Source organism: Falco biarmicus, chromosome 14, assembly GCF_023638135.1.
Source record: "Falco biarmicus isolate bFalBia1 chromosome 14, bFalBia1.pri, whole genome shotgun sequence".
NCBI lineage: Eukaryota > Metazoa > Chordata > Aves > Falconiformes > Falconidae > Falco > Falco biarmicus.
This window is the reverse complement of record NC_079301.1, coordinates 20,044,373-20,066,348: the sequence shown is the minus strand read 5'-3', so window position 1 is coordinate 20,066,348 and position 21,976 is coordinate 20,044,373. Positions and strand designations below refer to the sequence as shown.

At 41.2% G+C, this 21,976-nt stretch overlaps 1 protein-coding gene across 6 annotated transcripts in view; it reads left to right on the top strand.

Annotated features, from left to right (window-relative positions):
* Positions 1-21,976, top strand: part of CAPN6 (calpain 6) — an 80,972-nt gene that overhangs the window by 22,153 nt on the left and 36,843 nt on the right. For all 6 annotated transcript variants that reach the window (XR_008825435.1, XR_008825436.1, XM_056359506.1 and 3 more), the window contains 3 exons: positions 18,041-18,172; positions 18,632-18,840; positions 19,219-19,411. Coding sequence is in view for 4 of the 6 variants with exons in the window: in XM_056359506.1 (XP_056215481.1) it covers positions 18,041-18,172; positions 18,632-18,840; positions 19,219-19,411 (534 nt within the window). In the remaining 2 variants the exon portion in view is untranslated. The remainder of the gene's footprint in view (positions 1-18,040; positions 18,173-18,631; positions 18,841-19,218; positions 19,412-21,976) is intronic.

The window sequence follows — 21,976 nt, the reverse complement described above, 5'->3', positions numbered from 1 at the left end:
AGTAACCCCTCTCACCCAAACGTCAAAGTAATAATCAACAGGCTTGTCTCTGGAAGTTTGCTGTGCATTGGACCCTGCAAGAATGCTGTTAACATTATAACGTAACAGAATGTTAATGTTAACATTAACAAAATAACAAATATTTTGTATTTGATAGCATTTTGCTAGAGAGAGAATTTTAAAGGTGAAGCAATATAAACTTCATATACCTGCACATTTTCAGGATAAAGACCCAGCAACCTGAAGTCTTGATTCACTTGCAATAGCATTCCACCTGTGACAACACCAACCCAATCTATATTATAAATATGAAGCCTATATGACAGGCTGTGCGTGCCAGAGTCGTCATGCACTAAGAAGTTTTGTGTCTGGTCCCAATGACTGTTAATAACTGTACGTGCTTCACACTCACAGGTCCCCACCCAGAGCAGCCAGGCATGGATGTGCTCACGTGGGCATCTGATGGGAATTTGGGAAGCAGAATGGTGCAGTGGGAAGAAGCAGTGCTTTGAACTTGAACCAGGGCAAATCTGTGGGATATTGAAGACAGACAGAGACCCAAAATCTGTACTATAAAACTTGGGTGGTGTTAGCTTTATAAGGGGGATTAAAATTTTTTTGCTCATTGAGGTGAGTCAGTGTTTGTGTGTGCAGAGAGTAGTGATGGGAAAATAGTGTCATTCCAGATGGACAGTACAGCCATCTGCTTTTCTAGAAGATGGGTCCAGGAAGCATTGAGAAGTTACTGGACACAGCAAACGTCAGATGTAAAGGGCTGCCGCAGATGTGCTGTTAAGTGCTTTCTTTCCTACTTGTTTTGTTCCTGTAGTGAGGAAGTGAGCAGAGCTGTGTGTGGTGCCCTGAGGACTGCTCTCATATAGCCAAACAAACAAGTAGGGATCTCTTAACTCCCTTAATCCATTCTGGCAGTTATTGCTGGCAGTGGCTGGAATTCAGGTCTCAGAGGGTTATGTACAGCTGTGTGACCCTCTTGTCCATGTCCCAGTTTCCTAGATCAGAATCTGCAGTTCAGATCAAGGCTGAGGTGTGCTGGGGAGTTCAGCGTGCTGTAGCTCAGCCATGCTCTAAATAAGAAGCCCTGAAAACTTCGTGGCATTTCATACAGGTGGGCTCCATTTATATGTTTGAGAAGGTTATTAGAAATAGGAACAGGAACTCTGCTTTGTTCTAGGTTTTTGTGTTTCTCCTCACCTTTCTGCAGCAGACTGGTGATGCCTGACTCTGGCAGCATGCTGAGCTCCGAAGAGACCTTGATTGTGCTTCTGTGTGTTAAGCAATTTGAAAAATGAAAACTTGGAAGAACCTAGTGCTCCAGAACCTGGGAGGGGAGGTCCTTACTACTTTTTTTTTTTTTTTTTTGAGATGGGTGTTTAATTTAAGTGCTATTCAAACTGAAACAGATACTGTTTTATTCTCCTAAGTATGTTATTTTTGAAAGCATCCTGTTCTAAACAATGGGAATTTAGGAACTTTAGCTTAATTCACTCTCATTCCCATCAGTGATATAATGAGGTGCACCTCAATAATAATGCCCTGGGTTTTGGTGTGAAACCCTGGCCCCTTTCAAAGCCTTAGGATTTTTGCTGTGGTCTGGACTATCACCTTGCCTTTCCCCCAGTGGGATATGGGAGGCATCATGAAAACATTGTTTGATATGTTTCCATCTTAGCTTGTGACTGGATAAACCGTTCCTCCCAAAAAATTCTTAATATTTTCATCTGAGGAAGTTGTGACATGTTTCTTCAGGAATTGCCAAAATATTCCTGAAATGGAGCGGTGGCTCACCCTTATTTTATTAATTCCATCATTTTATTTTTATTTTGCCTGGAAAATGTTGTTAGGATGGAGCTTACCCAGAAGAAGACATGAGCAAGGAACTACAAAGCCTTCAGCCGTCAGCAAATACCTCATGTCTAACATCTCCATTACAGTCTGGTGACTGAGTAGACCCTGTATGACATGAACTTGATGGCTCAATCTTGTTTCTGGTGTTACTTCAGAAAATTCTTTGTTCTTTGTGGTGCCTTTCTATGTTGGATGTGTCATGACAGGAAGAAAAAAACCCACAGTGGCACCTTGCCAACATCTCTGCCCTCCCTCCTCCAGAAAGCTTGCTGAAGAGCTGGGAGTGTAGTGGATGTTCTAATATGCAGCTGCATCCTTCCTCCCCCTTGTCTCACAGGTACCAGGGCAGCGTGGGGCACAGATTCCCTTTTTTTGTGGTGATATACTTAGATACACTCACCTTTCAATGAGTGTTGCATTTATTTAAACATGATGGAGAGAGGCAGTGTTTTGAAAGTGCCATCTTTGTCAACAGCATTATTCACCCAAGTCTTCCAGGCATATAATTATGAGCAAACATTTGTAAATGACGTGCACACTTGCCAAGCAGGCAGCTCTCCAGATACCAGTATTTTGTTATCTTCTCTCTTGGAAGTTTTTCCAGTTTATATTTCCCTCCTTCAGATTGGATGGAGGCTTTCTTATGTCATTGCGGTTGTTTCCTCTAAAAAAACCCACAAACTAAATGACCTCAATGTCATTTCTAGAACATAAACAGTACAATTCCAAGGTTCTGAATGTTTCTTTAAAATGTCAGGTTTTATTTAGCTGGTTCAATTGTTATTAGATGAAAATTGGTTTCTCAGAGAGTCAGCTTTTATTTGTCCTGAGGCAATGCAATGATGATAAGAATGACACGATAAAATTTATTTTTAGCCTATAAAACAAAATGCCAAAGGATCACATCTTCAGCTAGCGTAAGTCGTCTTACAGTAATTGTTAGTTCATTGATTCAGTCTTCTTAAAGAATTAAATGTCTGGCTTCTCTGAAGGAAAAATTATAGCCCAAACATGCCAGTTGCAAAGGAAATGAAGGTTCTGTTCTGTCAGCAATCTTCCCAAGAGTGGAAAGCATCCACATCCAAAAAATGCTTTGTGTGTTATGAGCTTTATCCTTTTCTTATTTTATTTCCATATTTAAAAGGGTATTTGGCATGAGTAAAGTCCTGTAATTTGAGGTTTTGTAAGCCATTATATCTTAGATTTGCAAAATAATTTGTTTGAATTTCATGCTGTTTCACTGTGATTTAAATGATATTTCTTTCAAGTTTAACTCTATTTAAAAATTAAATAAAGATGTGTCTTTTCCTGGCTAAAAAGAAGCTTTTAACACTTCTTCGCAGCTGAAAGAACATTTTAGAACTGCTGTCTTGCCTGTGTATGGCATTATTTCTAGCTTAATCACAAAGACTAAAACATCAATTTGAATCTTTTCAAGTTTGCTGAAAATAAAATGTTCTTTCTCAGGAAAATGCACTGTCTTTGTTAAAAGCAAATGTTATCTTTGGATTTTATACACTGAACTTTGGCCAGTGTTGCAGGTGTCAGACGCCATCTTGACTGGTGCATCAGGAAATGGAGTCTTTGTTCTTGGAGACATTCAGAAGCCATCTGGGCACTGTTCTGGGCAGCCTGCTCTAGTTGACCCAGCCGAGACAAGGTGACTTCCAGAGGTCCTTTCCAACACCAACCCCCTTCTGTGATCAGAGAGAGGAGAGTTGGGCTGGGGGGATTTCAGTGCAGAGCCTAATGAGCATGCAGTTAGTATGGGGTCTGGGTCCCCCTTGTCGGGTTGGATAATGAATGTCCATGCGGTCCCCTTGTTGAGGCCAGTTGGTCTTGTGTGTGCGGTTATCCATATGCATATATTTATATAGTACATGTATGTACATACGTCTGTACTTGCTCTTTGAGTTGGGAGGGCAGGCCCTACTTCTTATATTTGCTCCTCAAATGCAGAATACCTTTATCCTCTTTAGAGGCTCACAAAATCCTCAAAAATCCATTCCCTAACTCCCACATCTGTTTCACCAGAAATAATGAAACATACAGCTTTATGCAGACGCATGTTTCTTTGGCTGCAACATTTTGGGTGGAAAAATGGCCCTAGAAAAGAGCAGAACTGGCTTCATTAACTGAAAAAGCCTCCGGGACTGGGCCTGTCTAATAAAGAGTGTCTGTGCTGTATAAAGTGCATCGAGGTCTGAGCTGTGCTTGGAGACTGCCCTTTCTAGTCTGATACAGTGAAGAAATAATCAAAACAGAGGGTTTTTTTCCCCAAGACTATACCAAACCTTCAGTCCTGTGATGGTGAGCAAAAAATTAAAATCTCATTTAGTAATGATCTAGCTGTGGGCTGAGCTTTGGTCTGAACGTTAGTTTTATCGCTGCTTCAGCCTTACCAGGTAAAAGGTACCTACAGGTACGTGCCTGTGGGACTGGTGAAGAACATGAATGCAGGGCTTTGCTCTGCTCTCCCTTGGTCACTAGGATAACCCTTCAGGTAATTGGATCCATTTGCAAAGGCTTTGTGCGGAGCTCATCTTGCTGTACTTTTTGTGCATGGTCATTGCTGTCTGTTTTCTCCTCTCTTCAGATAAAGGGGCATTTAAGCCTTAGACATCTATTTTTCCTCCCTCAATGGAGATGTGAATGCAGTGCCTCATCCTCTGGCCTCTTCTCCCTCCTCTTTCGCTCACTGACTCTCTTTTCCACAAATGAAAGTTCTCAGAAGTGACAGTTGTCTAAAAGCTGCTTTCACGTTTGGGCACATGATCTTAACTGGTAAAACAGCTACTGTCTGGACTATAAGAGGAATAATTCAAATTTAATCCAACCATTTGAAATGTAATCCAAGCATGGCATTTCTCATCCCTAGACTTTAATGGGCTTTCTCTGTTTCTAAAGACATGACGAATCATGAACAAAACTGAAGCGTTATCTGTCTATGGATAGAGTGGATTGAGGGGCCTTGCACCTCTGCTTGTATAGAGTGACATCGCTCCTTCAGCTTAGCTTAAGTGGTGATGAGAGTCATCACACATCATCATCATGGCTGAGAATCGGGCCTGCATCACTGCGTTCGAATAGAGTGAAAACTATAGATGCTAAGGGGGATGGTGTGCTTGGAAGAGACAGGGACACCACGCTAAGTTACTTCTGCAGACATTCCGAAATCTGGAAAAAAAAATGAAAAATAAAAATCCCCTCTAAAGGACATAATGGCTGCACTGTAAATAGTGAAGCGGCCTGTGTGCTGAGCACTAGCAGGGAGGTTACTTTGTGGAGACACAAATGAGCCAGAATGATTTCAGTGTCCCTGGTGGGATTTAGAGTTCCAGCTGGCTGAGGTGGTTTTCCTGGTACATCACAAAGAAATTAAACCTGGCAGGAGAGGAGCAGTGCAGGAACGGGAGTGGTTCTCCAGCACTTAGAGTTGGAGCACTCTGCTCTAAGACTAGCTGGAATTTGATGTGTGGTCAGGTTCATGTTTGAGTTACCTACACCTCTCAAGCTTCTCTTCCTGCAAGACCAGCAGACTTGTTTCTCACCATAGAAGACCTTGGGAGGTTTCTGTCTTCTCAGACAACGGGAGGCTTGACGTTCTCACAGCAATTCCTGTACGTTCATAGAGAATTTCTGTCTTTAAAGGAAATTTATGGTGCTTTGAACACATTGTAGTAGAAACTGAAGGTCTGGATCCCTTCTGTTTTACCCAGAATGTAACTTCAAAACCGTAACTGCAAATGAAACAGCTTGTACTCTCTGGAAAAGTGTTGTGAGTCTGGCCGCTGTGAATGTTCCTGTGGCTGGCAGCAGTCGTTGCAAAAGATGAGTGGATGCTTACTGGGATTGCCAGGATTTCTAAACTGGTAGATCAGGAGGGTAATTTCTCATTGGTGGCACTGACTCATCTGTTGGCCATCACTGACCTTTGTTCAGTTCCTGCTAACTTGATGATTTTCTAAACAGGCAGTTCTGCAGAGCCTGTTTTTCCTTATGTATGTATATGATCTTCTCCTTAAAGATAAGGAAACCCATGTGATCCTTAATGAACTACCATCTGTTCTGATATACACCCTGATCTTTGTACTAACTTTATTTGAACTGATGAAGATGCAGGTCTGTTAGCAGTGGATTTTGTGATAAAATGATTCTGGGTCTTCTGTTTGCTGTATTGGCTTTCTCTGTTTGCTGATGGTTGAATAACATCTTTGTCTTAGGCTCGTGTCAGGCAGATGTAACGTTAGTGTTTAACAAAGGAATTTGAAATGAAGTAGTGAATTCAAATCAGTATGTCTATATCATGTTGGGAAAAAAAAAATAAGCTGGATAAGTGCAGTGAAACTACTATGTAAAGAAACAGCATGATATAAATAAGAAAATAAGTTTCTCATTGTGTCTTTCCAAGCAAGACGTCCCTTGAGTGTCTAAACAATTTAAACACAGAGATGAAACTGTGTTTCCACTGGGATAAAATCATGACCAAGTAAACGTTCTGACTGTACCCTGACAGGCTGACTCCTCCCAAGGAGTCAAAGGCTGTTGTCAATGTGTCAGTCTGACCAAATTTTTTCTAGTCTTTGTTTTGGGTTGAACAGGAGAAAGTCTTGTGTCATCAGAGGGAAAACCTTGACAGCGATTGTGAGGTTGGAGTTGCTTGCATTTGACATCAGAGTAGGAGCAGTACCTCCTAGACTGAATGAGGTGGGAGGAAAGGGTGTCTCCAGCCTTGATGTTAAGTAGCCAAGTAATTTCAGTTATATTTAGGGGATGCTCTGTGATGTGCAGGACTGACTAGTGTTGATGGAGAACACTGAGCAGTTAGCAACTTGCCATTGGGCTCTTTTTTCCTTTTGGCCTTTCTTTTTCCCAGCAGAGGAAGCACAACTACAGTTATATTGCCTCCAAGCCTGTGTCTTGTCTTGGCCCTCACAATGCTTTACTATAGACCCTTTTCAACCCAGTCTGGTAAATGGGTAGATGTTTTGGTGAAACTACAGGTGCCACGAAAGCAGGCAGTTGAGTAGGAGTAGGACAACCTGGGAAAAGGTTTGTCCTTTAGTAGATACCAGAGTGCCAACAAGTGGGGGAGATACCAGCAAGCAAGCTTCCTAAACAGATATGTGAGATATGGAAGTAGTTTTCGTATTGATTCCTTCTGAAATGTGTTGAGTTGATAATAGAATGTGGGGAAGAACAGCAAATGTGAGAACTTAATGCAAGAGGCAGAACTAGAAAGGAGTGTGCCTGGTTAAAGTGTGAATTAAAGTGATTTTATGACTATAGTGGCAATACTGGCCCTCATTTGGCATCATCAGCTTCAGACATGGCATATTAGCCACGCAATTACCCTTAAAAATTTACCCTTTAAGCACCTAATATGATTCCTTCAGTTTCAAAAACTTCCTGAAGTTTTGACATAATTAGAAGGAAAGGGTCTTACCCAAAAATATTTTATTTGTTTTGGTCGTCTAACAGTGACCTATCCTAAGCAAAATAAAAGCTAACCTACGTGGAAGGGAAAGCATGTGCTTGATTGCCTGGTAGGGATGAGAACTGTGACTTTGCTTAAGTATCTTACTTTGGAAATCACTGTTCTGAGTTTTTCCATTTCATCACTCCACACTGAAGAAACTTATCTCATGTGCTGATAACTTCATTGTTAAATGAACATCTTTCCACGATAAGGTTTTAAAAGATGTTTTAGAAATAGGAGCTGCTGTTCATTTTCATGATGTGTAAATAAAATTCTTTCTGGTAGTTTCTGTGAATTTATGAGGGATGATCCACTGATTTGGCAGTGTCATAAAAATGCTTTTAGTATTCAGAAGTAAAATGAATGCTGCTGTGTCATTTTTGGTGCAATATTGTTTATAGCTCAGAATTTGAACTCTTAGGCAAGCAGTGAGATTCCTGAAAATGGAAAAGGTTGTTGGTTGTTCAGAGTGTCAAACACACATCACTTATTTTTGGTTATATTTGGTATATTTGGTTCTCTCTCTCTCCACTGGTCTATTTTTTTTTTTTTTTCATTCCTTAGCATCATTTTCTGTACTCTCTTTAGCTGCAATTCGCAACATTGATGACCTCTGTGACCACTCTGATGGGTGCTGGTGTTTATCCTCACTTCGTAATACTTTGCTGCCCTGATGTTTGCTGGCACCTAGGCAGCGCTAGACGCTGGTGCCACAGCCGACTCCCAGTCTGGACAATGAATGGGGGGCTATACCAGAGGCTCGAGGAGTAGCCTGATGGATGGCTTTTATTCTAGAGCTTTCAGACAAGTGCTCTGATACAGTTTGGATGGTGTGAAAGCACTGTGGTTCTCTGCAAGGTATTGGGCATACCTCTGTGTTACTAAGAGGCAAATACCCTCTGTTTTACATGATCTTAGGGTGATCTTTGACAGAACGGATGTTCAGACTAGAATTTAAGAGTCTGATCTATGTCCTGTTGGAACTGAGAGACTCCATTGACTCTGACTTACGTAGGCTCAGAAAATCTGAGTTATGCTGGCTAGTACCAAAATTTCTGTTTTTAAAAAAAAATTTTCAAAATTCAAATTTTTTTATTTTTCAAGTCATTAATAGTTTAAGAAGCTTGTACCTTATGATCAGGATTTTTTTGTACAAGTGTATAGTTCCTCTTTTTATGTTATGAAGCAAATATCTAGTTCAGAATAGTGTAGCATTTATCACAATTTCAAAAGTGTATCTGAGAGGTTACAATGGCTACGGCATGCACTGTTATCCCAGGTATTACTTTTTTTTTCTTTTTTTTTCTTTTTTTTTTTTTCTTTTTTTTTTTTTTTTCTTTAACCAAATAAGTGGGGGAGAATGCCTCAAGATGCTGTCTGACAAAGATGAGGTGACTGGGAGAAGAGGATTTGTATCTTCAAGAAAGTGTCTGAGATAAATGCACAATTAGTAGATACCGGAATCTAGGCTGAAACTAAAACCTAATTTAAAAGGGATGGGGAAAGGAGGAACTTGTTGCTAGAGAGGTTTATGTTCTTTAATTTTGTGGTTTAAACTTTTTAAAAAAACCCACAGCAACAAACTTAAAAGCTTTTCAACCTTTAAAGTCTGTGTATTGCCATTGGATGAGGAAGAAATATCTCCTTTCAAGTAAAACAAATTACCTCCAGCTTAATCTGAATTTTCACTGTAGACGTTGTTTCTTAGATGACCTGACTTTGGTTTTCCCTTTGTTACAATGCCCAATGTAATAACAAAACAAAACCACCCAGAACAAAACCAAGGATGACTTTGCGGCAATATGCCTAATACTCTTTCATAAACAGTGTATTCCCTTCCTCCTAAAAGGCAGGGATGAAGAATTCAGTCTACATCAGTTACCAACCCCTTGAGACACAGCATAAAGTCAGACAGGACAAGCCGAGAAAGGTCGTGGCCACTGACCCAAAATGATACTTATTATCAGGCAAAGGAAATAGCTGCCTCCCCGGACGGAGATGAACAGTCAGGCGTACAAACCTGGGAACTGTTTATTTCGCGCTGGTCCAGTGCTGAATATTTCACTGCTGTGAAAAATTGGGTGATGTTTTCCAGCCTCCTCTTCTTATTGTTTTTATTTCCCATCTTAGGAAAACAGTCCAAGAACTTGATTGAAAAACATGTTTTGAGGAAGCAGTAAGAAAACATAGTTAAATGGTGGGTGGCCCTTTAGTCTGATGAACTGTGAGTGGGCTTATAGCCCGTGTCTGACCTCAGCTGTATTAGTGTGTGCCTGGAAGTGATGTTAGGGAGTCGCTTTAAATTGACTGTCTTCAAACTTGGCCATCCGTCTGCTACTTGCATTTAATGCAGAGACATTTCCACGGCGTTGGTAGGTTACTCTTTGAAGAAATAGTTAGGCTGGCTTATACCACCTGTTCCTCAAAAGAACTGTACATTCAGTTTTCCTTGAAAATGCCCTCAATTTCTTTCCTTTCCACTGGAGAAAAAAGGCCGATTGGTCTGAGATCCCTGGACTGCTGGCAGCCCGTTTGGAGCAGTCACAGCTTGCTAAGTAGCGCTCCCAAATAAGCGGTTGTGGCACACATGCAGGCTGACTGCACAGCTCAGTGCACTAAGTCTGAATTGTCTGGGGCCCTTCCCCATATGCTGTGTATCCCCTTGCTGTTGTACACATTCTAATCTGTAATAATGATTTTGATTTATGACTGATTTTATTAGTTACTAAGAAACAGATTTGTAATGTTCTTATTCCTGCTGGTAGGCAGCTCATCCAACAAAAGCTCTTTTTTGATGTCTCTGTTCACAGCAGTAAGTGTGAATATTGTCCAGCCTCAGTTAATACATCTACTCTATTTACCCTTTTTTTCATGGAGCATCACTATCTCAAAATCACGATGAATTCTTGTAAAAGCATTTTAACATTGGGTTAGTGGGCCAAAAATGGTGTCCTTGCTGATGAAAAACAAATACTTCTTTGAAGAAATTTAAATACATAAATTTTCAGCCAATTAAAATGAAGCTTTGATTAAATTTTTCTCCCCAACTTATGTCATACTTGCAGTAGCTTTGGAATAACAGAGAATGAAGTTCCGTAGAGGTTGGAATCACAATGAGTGAGATGGGGAGGAAACAAGATATTCCAGGAAAGGCAGCAGCATTATCGACTAAAGTGGTCTCGGGCTGCTCAGTGTATGCTCACTAAACCAACAGTAATCTTTGGGAGATTTTAACTTCAGATCACCAGTTAAAATTTTTAAGAATCTCAGTTAAAATAACTTCTAAAATAGTTCCTAGGTTTTAACCTGTGCTTCTTTTGGATGCGTTTCTTATAACTAGGAGCCTGCTTTTGTGATTTTGATTACTGGTATTATTTGATGAGATTCTCATCAAAGACACAAAGGAAAACATTTTGTGTAGCAACTGTTTAAAAGATACGTGCCAGTTCTGAACTATTAGCTTGGTTGATATGATCAATAGAAAGATAGGCCTCTCTCTAGTGTTGTCAGACTATGAGAGAGGTGGCAAGGTAGTGACTGTAAATTGCCCTTTGAAAGAACTTGTGTACTGGTGAAGAGGGAGTTCAGACACCTACCTGAGAGAACGTGACTGTATCCTGAAGTGAATCCAGTCCCAAGAATGGCATGTGATTGCTGCTGGTGAGGAAAAGTAACACAGATTGTAGCACTGATTTGGAGAAGATAACGAGTACTAGGGGAACAACACAGGAGACAAAGGCTGTTGGCCGGTAAGTTCAGTGAGGAAAAAATGTTATCGTCAAGGCAGCTTTTCTCTAAAAACAAAGTGTTATGAACGTGATGCAGTTCTGTGGAACATTGATCTAAAATACCACAAACTAAGATAGTGCAGCAAGAGACGGTATGATATACTTCTAAGAGGGCCCTGGGAGAACAGACCATCTCTCATCATAGTCTTGAGTGATTTCTGGGATGAAGTGGCATAGGACTCTAAAAACTTTAGTAAACACTTTGTTACTGAGGTTCAGGAAAAGGTCAGCCCTACGGCACATCATTTGTACCCATTCCAGCAACTGTCAGCATTCTGGATGAGAGCAGCTCTAGCGCTCCAAGGGTCAGGTGAAATCTAGAGGCAGCCAAGATACACACCATGTTGCCCAATGTTTGGGATATTTTTTCTTCCAAAACACCGATTCAGATCCTCCCAAAACACACGTCCCATAGGCAGGGCAAGGCTGAAACCCATGGCCTTCACTGAGTATTAGTCACCACTAGCTCCTAACTGAAAATGGAAAAAAAGAACACTACAAAAATGTCTGTCATGCATTTAGTTTTGTAACAGGATTTATTGGAGAGGAAGGAGGGGGAAGAAGCATTTCTCAATCCCCAAATAACTGAGTTTTCTTTTACTCCAGGCTGGAGCAAACTGGCATACTCTTCCCCTTGTATACGTACAGTTGGGTTTCTGTTGTAAGCAGTATTGTGCGTTATCTTGCCCTCAGAAACTGATGTCGCTGGTCAGTGGGCATGAAGTTTACAAAGGAATTACACAGCCTGAGCTCAGGGTGTACAGACAGAAACTTGAGGGGTAAATCTTCCTTTTGTTGATTTACGTGGTGTAACAGCACTGATGATAAAGCCAGTTCCTGATCTCAGCCAGGGCTGTTTCAGTCCGGATCATACCTGACCCTGGGTTTCTTTTGATGGAGGTTTCTCCAAGAACTGTCCTCTGAGGGGTTAGAGCTATATCACAGGGCACGACTGTAGCTTAAGACTTGTCTTTTTTCACTCCATAGTGAACATAGGCATAACAAGACTGTGAAAGGCTTTTTGTATGCGTTGAAGTATCTAGCACAGTTGGACTCATTTTTCTTTTTAGGGCTAACTGTAATTGCCTTGGCAAACAGCCTGGTCTGGAGAGGGTTTCTATAAACATGCCAGCACAGCTGGGATTTATTGTAGGATAGACAATCTCTTCTACCTCTCCAGCTACACAACCTCAAAATAAGTGCTATCTTTGCTACCTTGCTTTAGATGAGGTTGGTTCATAGTTAGTTGTAGCCAAAGCTGAATTTTTGCGTCCATATTCAGAAAGAATTGCCTTTCTCCTTGCTTCCCTACACTGTCCTCACTCTTTACAGGATCTGACTCTGTGTGATGTAAGGACAGGAGAAGAGAAGAAACCGGAAAGAATTCTCAGCTCTGACTAATTAAAACTGCTTTAAAAAAATTGAAGGGAATGATGTACTGGGCTTTAAGTAGATCACTCTGATAGAATCAAAGTAAGTGCCTGTCTCTGTAGGTCTTGTGTGCAAGCAAAGGTAGATTATTTTTTATGTCAGGGCTAGGTTCTTTAAAGGGTAGTGGAGAAAGTAATCTCTAAATACTACTGAATCCCTTTGAAAAATCTTAGTTGCAAACATCAGTATTGCTTTTTTTTCTTCTTCCCTTTCCCTGAGTCTCTGTTTTTCCATCTGAGCCAGCTGACAGACCCTAATCCATTAAACAGTAATCTTTCCCTTTTCTCAACATTAGAAATCTTTCATAATGTTTTACAGTGCAGCTTCAGTTAATGTCTGTGAAGACATGCAACTAATTAATTAACCCTTTGAATGTCTTTCTCCCTATTTATAACCAATATTGCATAGTGTTTAGTTTATGGATATTGGTGTTACTTATGCCAAGACAGAGCTAAGGGGAACTTTTTCCTTCAGCTGAATTACTCTAAGATCCAAAGTAGCCACAGCAACCTGAAATTAATGCATATAGTTTATCAGTTATTGCCTGTAATTTTCTGTGGTGCTTCTGGTCTCAAATAAACCCACATCCTTTCTTCTCGCTCTCTCGCTCTCTTTATGATCATGAGAGTGCAACATGCAAATCATTTCATAGCTCCAGTGAAATGGGTGGCTGTTATCTCCCATGGTTTGCATTGTTTTGAAATTTCCTGTAGCAAATAAAAGTTAAGTTGCCATCTCTCACATTTGTACTACAGTCCAGACATTTCTGTATCTCAGTGAAATTGCTGACTGAAATTTGTCAGACTTAAGCAGATGACTGTTAGTCTGATGGTATAAATTGTATTACAAAAAATGTGTTGTGTCAGATACGTTAATATGTACCGGATTGATTTCCTTCCAGCGTAGGGGACAGTGGGACAGATCTTGTGACTAAAAGAGGAGCAGTAGATCTCATATAGTTTGACTTCCACAAGACTGGCAATATCTGATAAGTTTCTCCAAAGTATGAAAATTTTGATGAATTCAAACTTATGTAATGGGGATGCATAGCTGATGAAATAAATGACCTGGAGCACTCTCAAACTGACATGTTATTCTTCAGTATTTTCATTACTGCTTGGATGAGGGGCTAGAGAGGCATGTACAGGAATGCTGTAGGACACAGACTGGGATAGGATTGCAAGCCAGTTGGCAGAGTTGAGAAATCAAACTTACCTTGATGTCTTGGGAAAATAGTGTGGAATAAATAGGATGGAATTTAGCATTACTTCCTCAATGCAGCCAAGTGCAGTGCTTTGGTATTAAGTGATTTTGTGGCTTGGTTAGGGAAGAAGAATGTGACTAGGCAGCAAGTCCATAGAATAGGATTAGACAGTGGATCCCAGGCTGAACACAAGTTAAATATGTGAAGTTCAAGTGAAAAAGACCGAAAAATGGCATCCCTGCTACAGTAAGCAAGAGCATCAGGCTCTGCTCAGCACCGCTAGAGCCTGATTTTGAGCAGTGTCTGGATTTGGGCACCACACTTCACCAGTGATACAAAACATGAAGAACCAGTTATTAAGACTAGAGAAGAGAGACTTGTTAGAGGTTTGAAGATTATATGAGGGGTTGCTGTAGAAAGGAAAGTTAACTGGCTGTTGTCTCCATTCACAGAAGTCTTGGGCTAGCAGAGCAGCTCCAGTGTATTTCTTTAGTGACCAGTGGAGGAAGCATGTGGACTTTATGCAGGTTAGAGAAGCTGCAGTCACAAGTAGGTGAGGGGAAGCCAATTTGGACTCTAGGCGAGTGTTGGGACTGACTAACCTGTCAAGGTCTCTCCCACTGTTTTTTCCTGCGATCCCACGCTAACCGAGTTTCTCATCTCAGGCTGCTCAGTGTTCTCCCAGTCTGCTCATTAACCAGTTCATTTACATGCTCTGTTACAAAGAGATGAACCAATTAAAATCAGAAAAAGGGGTTGTGAGCCACTTTATTTCTCACAGCATCAGTGGCTGAGTAACACTAAATGTCAGATATTTCAAGCCTACGCAGTGCAGCAAGGATAGGAGATGGCACAAATAGACTTCCATCATGCAAATGAAAGTCTGGTACGAAAATAAGAGCATCAGGGTTTTCAGCAGAACTATGAGCCCCTGCAACCTCTTACTTTGCTTTCAGACTGTGCAGCCTAATTATAGTTCTGCAGATGGTGTTTATTTTATTATGCACATGCGTAAGGGGAGAACTGGGGAGGGCTCTGCATCTTGGATGGTGGAATGCTCCCTGTGGGCATAAATAATATGACAACTGCTTTTATTAGCAGTGTTGTATCAGAAATAGTGGCTATTATACATTAATGTATAGTATTAAGGTATAGCAAGACCCAGTAACCTCCTTTAAACTTTTTATTGGAAATGTGAAGATATTTCTCATTTTTACAGCACAGATGATGCAGGCTGGTCCTCAGAAAAGGGGCTGGCGTTAAACCAGTATGTTGGCAAAGGAGGTAATTCTAGTGGAACTCAGAACCCAAGTGTTTAGGTTGCAACGGAGAGGCATCAGGTCTCCTGAACTGCCTGGGCCACATTTCATGTCAGTCTCTCTTCCTTGTAATTCCTCTGATGGTAGTTGGCTTGGTCCTCAATTATGCTAAATTATCACTGCTGGGACCATTATTGGAAAGTTGATTTTTTTTTTCCCCCCTTTTTTTTTTTTTTAACATGCTTGAGGCAACCAAAAATGCTTAAAGATCCTCATAAGGACTGCAGAATAACATATTTAAATGTCGTGTTTCTAACCGTGTTGGGAGAATTGTGGCTTAGATAGCAAATTGTAAGGAAGCTTTTGAGATTGAATTAGCTATACTGTGTAAGTGGTGAAAAGCAAAAAGCCCAGAAGAGAGCAGAGCTGAAATTAGCTATAGCTTGCACCTGGGTATTATTGTGCATCTCATCCGAGCCACACAGTGACAGTCATCATAGAGGTGTTATAATGGCTTTGGTTAATGACAAGAGTAACAGCTAATGTCATTTTCTTACCCTGTTCTTTAGTCTCAGAAGTCCAGGGCTCCTAGGCAGTTTAATAAGAGGGGGTTTATCTGGCCGAATCCTGGATAATTTAGTGACTATGGGGGAAACAGGGAGGTGCTGTTTCTAAGTTCTGTTGTTCCATGTTTGTTTTGGACCCCAGTGGTCAGCAAATGCTAATCTCATCCAGAAGTTTTGGCAGTTAACATATGCTGCTCTGTTTTTAATCTGGGGGCTGTGTGAGATGCAAGACACACTTCAATTAAAAAATGACAATTTAACGTGGTTATTTTTAGCAAAGCAAATGAAATAAGAGAAGATATTTGTAATAGACAGTAGTGCTTAATTTCTTTCAAATCCAGTGAAAGTTTTGGCTTTCTCTAATGACATAAAAGTTTGGGCAATTTTAACCCTGAAGGCTCCATTTATCCCTTGTTTATTATGCTAACAAAATAACATTTTGAAGAGAAAAACAAACTAGAAATTATTACTGCCAGAGATGCATGGAAATGGGATATGAAACTTGAGTCTACCCAGGCTGGGTTTGGAATGTGTGCTATCACCATGAAGGCCAAGTAGTCAGCTGATGGTAACCCCTGCAACAGGCGACTGGGTTGATTTACAGCAGCTGAAGTGCTAGCCTGTTCCCGCTGCTGTTCCATACCAGAGCACCCAGGCATATTGAATGAATCTGTCCATGATGCAGATGAGTGCCTTATACATGGCCAGTTTTCCTCGTAGGCACCATTTCATTATTCAGAATTTTACTAAGATCTGTTAATAAGCTTTGAAATTTCTCTAAGTGAAGATACATGGAAGAAATACTGACTAAAGAACAGTGCCATACAATGATCAGTTACTTGTTTCCCAAGAGGCATTTTAAATTTCTACCAATTGTTATTTAATGAGAAAAGCTTCATGCCAAAAATATCATTTTCTTAAGGAAAACAGGAGCAGCTCCATGTATTACACACCGTGAGCTGACTTCAGGCTGCCATCTGCTAAACCAGCCCAGGAAAACAGGCTTTCAGCTCAGCACTGAAGTGGTTCTTTTCTCTGAAAAGTTCAGCTGGCACTGATTTGTCACAGTCCCATCAAAAGAAAGACTGAGGGGTTTTGACATGCCTGTGGTGTGGAGCCAGCCTTGGATTGCAATCTTGGTATTCTGGGATCATCATCTATAATTATCAAAGGGCACTGAGAATCCATGAGGGGAGGAGCACAGCTCCTTTTTCTGCTGCTGATAACTGGAAAAACTGCAGTAAATTTGATGTCTCCTGCCATTTTGAGGTGAGAGTGAGTTAGTTATTCTGCGTTTCTAATGCCTGGATATAAGATCATTTCCATCCCACAGTGCTGAAATTTACGGTTACTCTTATACTGCGAAAGAGCAGAATTTCTTACCACTGTCTGCTCTTCCATCCTCTTAACCAGTCAGGAAAAGTGATGATTCACACAAGAGTGTCATGAGTAATCACTGGGTTGAAACCAGTAGATTCCATATCAGCTATGGGTTGTCAGAGTGCCTGTTTTCTGAAGCGTTGCTTGGGAGGTTCTCTCTGGGACTGTGAGGCCACAAACATATCCTTTCAGCAGAAACCCTCTGCCTAGGATTTCTTGGTAACAAACACAATACTGCTGCAAGATGTACCCCTGTGGCTTTCCCATGTTCAATGATACTTAGAGGTGCTTCTTTTAGTGCCTTGATCCACAGGCTATAAAGGCACAGCAAGAGGCAAGCTAGTGAGGAGTGGAGGCATCACAGGAAGAGCCCAGCTGTGCTCTGGTGAGAATCTGCGTGTAAATAGAGATGGAGCCAGGAAAGCAATGGGAGAGGAGGAATGAGTGGCTCTAATAAGAGCCAGATAAATGAGAAAGATGAGACCCGGAGAAGAAGAGGTATATTTCACAGGTGTGTGTTCTCTGCCTTTGGTGCTGGGTGGCAGGGGCCGTTGCAGTAACTCGTGCTGTTGGTGGAGGGGGGTTTTGAGTATGTCAGCCAAGGGAGTGGCAATGAAAGAAGAGGAGCTTAGAGTTCTGGTGTCAGTAGCATCATTTCTAGCTGCTTTTCTTCACAGGTTGGTTTTTTTTTTTTGTCAAAAAATTTCCCTCTAATGCTTCTTCCCTTCTCCTTTCACTTACCTTCTGTGCATTAGCTGCTGCAATGCCAAATAAGTCTTCTAAATGCTGAATTCATTCCAGTCCTCAAAGATCACCTTCAGCTAAGGGCAGGACTAGGAACTCTGGCAAAAAAACAGCAGATCCTGAGGGTGCAAGAACGTAAATAATCCTGTATACCCTGACTTTCAAATATACTTGGTGCCACCAGATTTCTTAACTTCCTGGTACAGAAATTCTGTGCTTCAGTGGCAATGTGATGCAGAAAAAGTGTGCAGAGGAATAGCTGGGAAGATGCTGTGATCATTTCTGGAGTGGAGTCCTCAGTAATCTCTGGTTTGCTTTGTTAGGACCTCTGTGAAGACCCCCGCCTGTTTGTGAATGGAATCAGCTCCCACGACTTACACCAAGGCACCCTGGGGAACTGCTGGTTTGTGGCTGCATGCTCCTGCTTGGCTCTGAGGAAGACCCTCTGGCAGCGGGTAGGTGTGTTTGGTGCAGGAAATAAAGCTAATAAACCTTGGTTGTTTCCCTGCCAGTGGTTTTCCCTCTAGGATTAATGTACCTCTCATGAGTGGTGAATTTTTGTGGATTCAAATTTTCCCTTTCTTTGGAAGTTTATTTTTCATCTTATGAGATCTCCCCACTCCACAGTCCCATTAAGCACCAAAGAGATATAACAAAGCCAGAGAGTACAATAGGTTCCATTTGTCTTTCTCTGCAGGTCAACTTGAATTTTACTTTCCTAAAAGATTTTTTGAAGTGGGACTATGTTTGGCTTTGTACCAAATTCACCAAATTTTTTTCCACTGCTTCATCTGTGTAATGTCAACTGCTCATAAAGCTGAATACCAGCATGGTGCATGCTCCAGGGCAGTCTGCCCTCTGAAAGAATCTTAACACACTGCATTTGGTGAACTTTCCCTTCCGTGGTTTCTCAGGTGATTCCAGACTTTAATGAACAAGAATGGGACCCTAAAAACCCAGAGAAGTATGCTGGGATTTTCCGTTTCCGTTTCTGGTGCTTTGGAGAATGGACAGAGGTGGTCATTGACGATCTGCTGCCAACAGTGGACGGGAAGTTGATCTACTGCCATTCCAATGTAAAAAATGAATTCTGGTGTGCGTTACTGGAGAAAGCTTATGCAAAGTATGAGCTAGTTCATTGTCCTTTTAGTCCTCAGCACTGTCCCTTCTATCCGTTTGTTTGTCTTTCAACTCTATCTTACTTTCCATAGATTTTAGATTTGCTACTAGTAGAGAACCTAAAAAAGATTGAAAACTCCTTTAAATCTGCACAGAGGAGGGGAATGAGTGCAATGTACTCTACTTCAGCAGGCCAAATCCTTAAGGATTATTACATTCCTTTCCTAGAAACCCAGCAAAGGTTTATTTGCAATCTGCTGTTCTGTTTTGTCCTGTTTTGGTTTTTCCTTGGTGAGACACAAATATATTGTCTACGTTCACGCCAAATTAGAGCACTTCTAACAGCCACTTGATAACTGAGAATGTTCTGTGTTTCCTCCAGGCTGGCTGGATCTTATGAAGCCCTAGATGGAGGCAGTGCTGCAGATGCAATTGTGGATTTCACTGGAGCCGTGGCAGAATCTATTGATTTGGTACAGGGCAAATACGGTGAGATTATTTCTGAGCAAATGAAGCTGTTTGAAGACTTGCTGAAAGTGCATAAAAGAGGCGGGTTGATCAGCTGTTATATTGCGGTATGTATAGAGAGCTGGATTTTAAGTTAATTTCAATGAAAAAAAAATCTGGAAAAAATACCATTATTAGTATAAGTATATTGAGTATGTCCTTTATTTGTATGCTTTGGAAAAGCTTCATATGGAAAAAGCTAGCAAGCTGGCGGTGTTGTCAGCCAAGTACAGCATTCCATGAGCCACTAAATACAATCACAAAACCGCAAGGCCATTCGTGCTGCCACTTAACTTTGGATCTGAAACGCTATTCTTTCTGAATGGTCATAGTTGTGTATTGACCCGAGGTTAATCCACCTATAATGCCCTAATTTACAGACCAGATGGCAGCGTTCAGTTTCTTTATTTCTTAGGGAAGTCTGTTTACAGAAAACAGTTCTGCTGGCACTGGGCTGCTGAGACTTCCTGACTTTGGTTGTGGTGATGGAGTCATCTCCTCAGTGTGACACTGGAGTGGAGCTGAGCTGCAAGGCCGAGCTCATTGGTTATTCGGGTATTACTGCTTGTCAATAAGACTCCCCATTAGAACTAGCCAGCAAAACTTGCCTATGCTGGCTGATGTGAGACAGCTAGCTCAGGTGCCTACTTGAGGAGGCCATGACCCTGAAGTTCCCTTAGTATTAGAGAGGGGATGGCTTCCCCAAGGATGATGCAGGATTGCCTTCTGTGGAAGCTTTACCTCTCTCCATTCAAGGTGCTAGAAGGCAGATGAGCTGCAGCTTCACAAACCACAGGCAAACAAGACCTTGCACAGCCCCTCGCAGAAGGAGGGAAACCAGTGACAGCCAGGCTTAACTCGCCTCCTGTCAGTCTGCGATGTCAGGCCATGACTGGGTAGCACTGAAATTCTCACCTTGTCTGAAGCTGTTACTGCACGTGGAGGGCTAACAAACTGCCATTGCACCTGAATATTTCCTAGGAGATTGCTTTTAAATGATTTTTAAAGTGCAGCCTGCAGGAAAGGGATTGTTCTCTAGAAGTTGCAGGATTGGCATCTAGGTGCACTTCAGCATCTTATTCCCATGCCCTCTGCTTCCAATTTAAGGCCTTAGCTAAGGCTAATCTTACCTGGATTTAGTTAAATCACTTAAGCACTTTGCTTTAATTACCCTGTCTGTGAAACAAAGATCATATTACCGTAGCACTTAACTACTTCATAGCTGTACTGTAAGTGCTAAATCCATGGTGAACTGGTGGGCCCCCACGTTTTTGTTCATGCAGAAATTCTTGCAAGTGTCATGGTAGTTGCAGAGTTACCTGGAACAGAAAATCAGCCGTGTTTGGAGATGCCTGAGAACACTATCTGTTTAGCTGGCCCCATGCCATGTACTGCCCTGTACCGGTGCCATGGTACTGAAGAGGAGCATGTGGTACCTTCTGAGAGATGAATTTGAACCTTAGAACTCAGCTGGGATAGAACAGAAGTCTTGAACTGTCACTCCCAGCAACGTCAGGCAGTGGCTCAAACAAATTCTTCTAGGTCTTCGGTGTTTGTTTTACCTTTTTCAAAAGCTCTGAATTTTTATTTAGAAATAATTCCATCTGATTTGTTCAGACCAGACTGGCAGACCAGACTTCCTGGTGTGTATTGTTGTTGTAAACATTGTTTCTGGGGTGATAAGTTGCTCCCAAAGGCTAAGACAGTTCAGTTTCTTGACGTGGATCTGGTGAGGAGATAGGCGAAGTACAGGGAGTTATATTTTAAAAAGCAATTAATGAGACAGTTTCACTTCTTCCTGGCACGTATTTCTGCCAGTCAAACGCAGATGCTTCTAAACATTGTTTACACAGAAGCTGTTCCTATTGGTTTGGCTTGACTTGTCTGCATTTACTGCTTTTTGATAGATGTATTATACCTAGAACAAAGCTTGCTAGATACAGAGTGTTTAATACTCAAGTGGCTTCATTGCTGACTTACAAACACTTCATCATTTTCCTTAGATTAAAAAATAGTCCTGAGCTTCACCATTTAGGAATTTGAACAGACAGTACATGTTTAAGTATCTAAAATAAATAAATAAGTAAATAAATACCTTCAGAACGAGGTGGGAAAGGCATCCTAGCAGTAAGAAAAGCCTGGGGGTTAATAAAGGCAGCAGGAGAGGTTACAGACTTGGTGCTGTCAAGGTCTCTTGTTTGCTTTTTAGTTGTGAAAAATGCAAGTGAAAGTGTTTCATTGGAGAAAGCCCAAACCCATTGGAGATGTCAGTCAGTCTTGGTGTAACACATGAGCTGATTCTTTAGGAGCCGTTGTCAGTGAAAGGCAAAGAGGTCTTGGTGAGTCTCATAGTTGCCAGACCATCTGTCAGTTCCAATTTGATACATATTAATATTTTCCTTTTTTTTTTTTTCATTTTTTTTCCTTATTTCTTATCTTTGGGGACTGAACACTGTTGTATTAGTGCAACATTTGCCTTAGGAGAAGACCTGTCTGTCTAGACCAGAGAAATTTTGAAATGGGTAAAAATATCTGAGAAAGTGCTGTGTGCATTTTGTAACTCTCGTAAGTCCATCTCTCTCCACCGGAGCAAAGGCTCACTTGATCATTGAGCTCTTAATTAGATTATTACA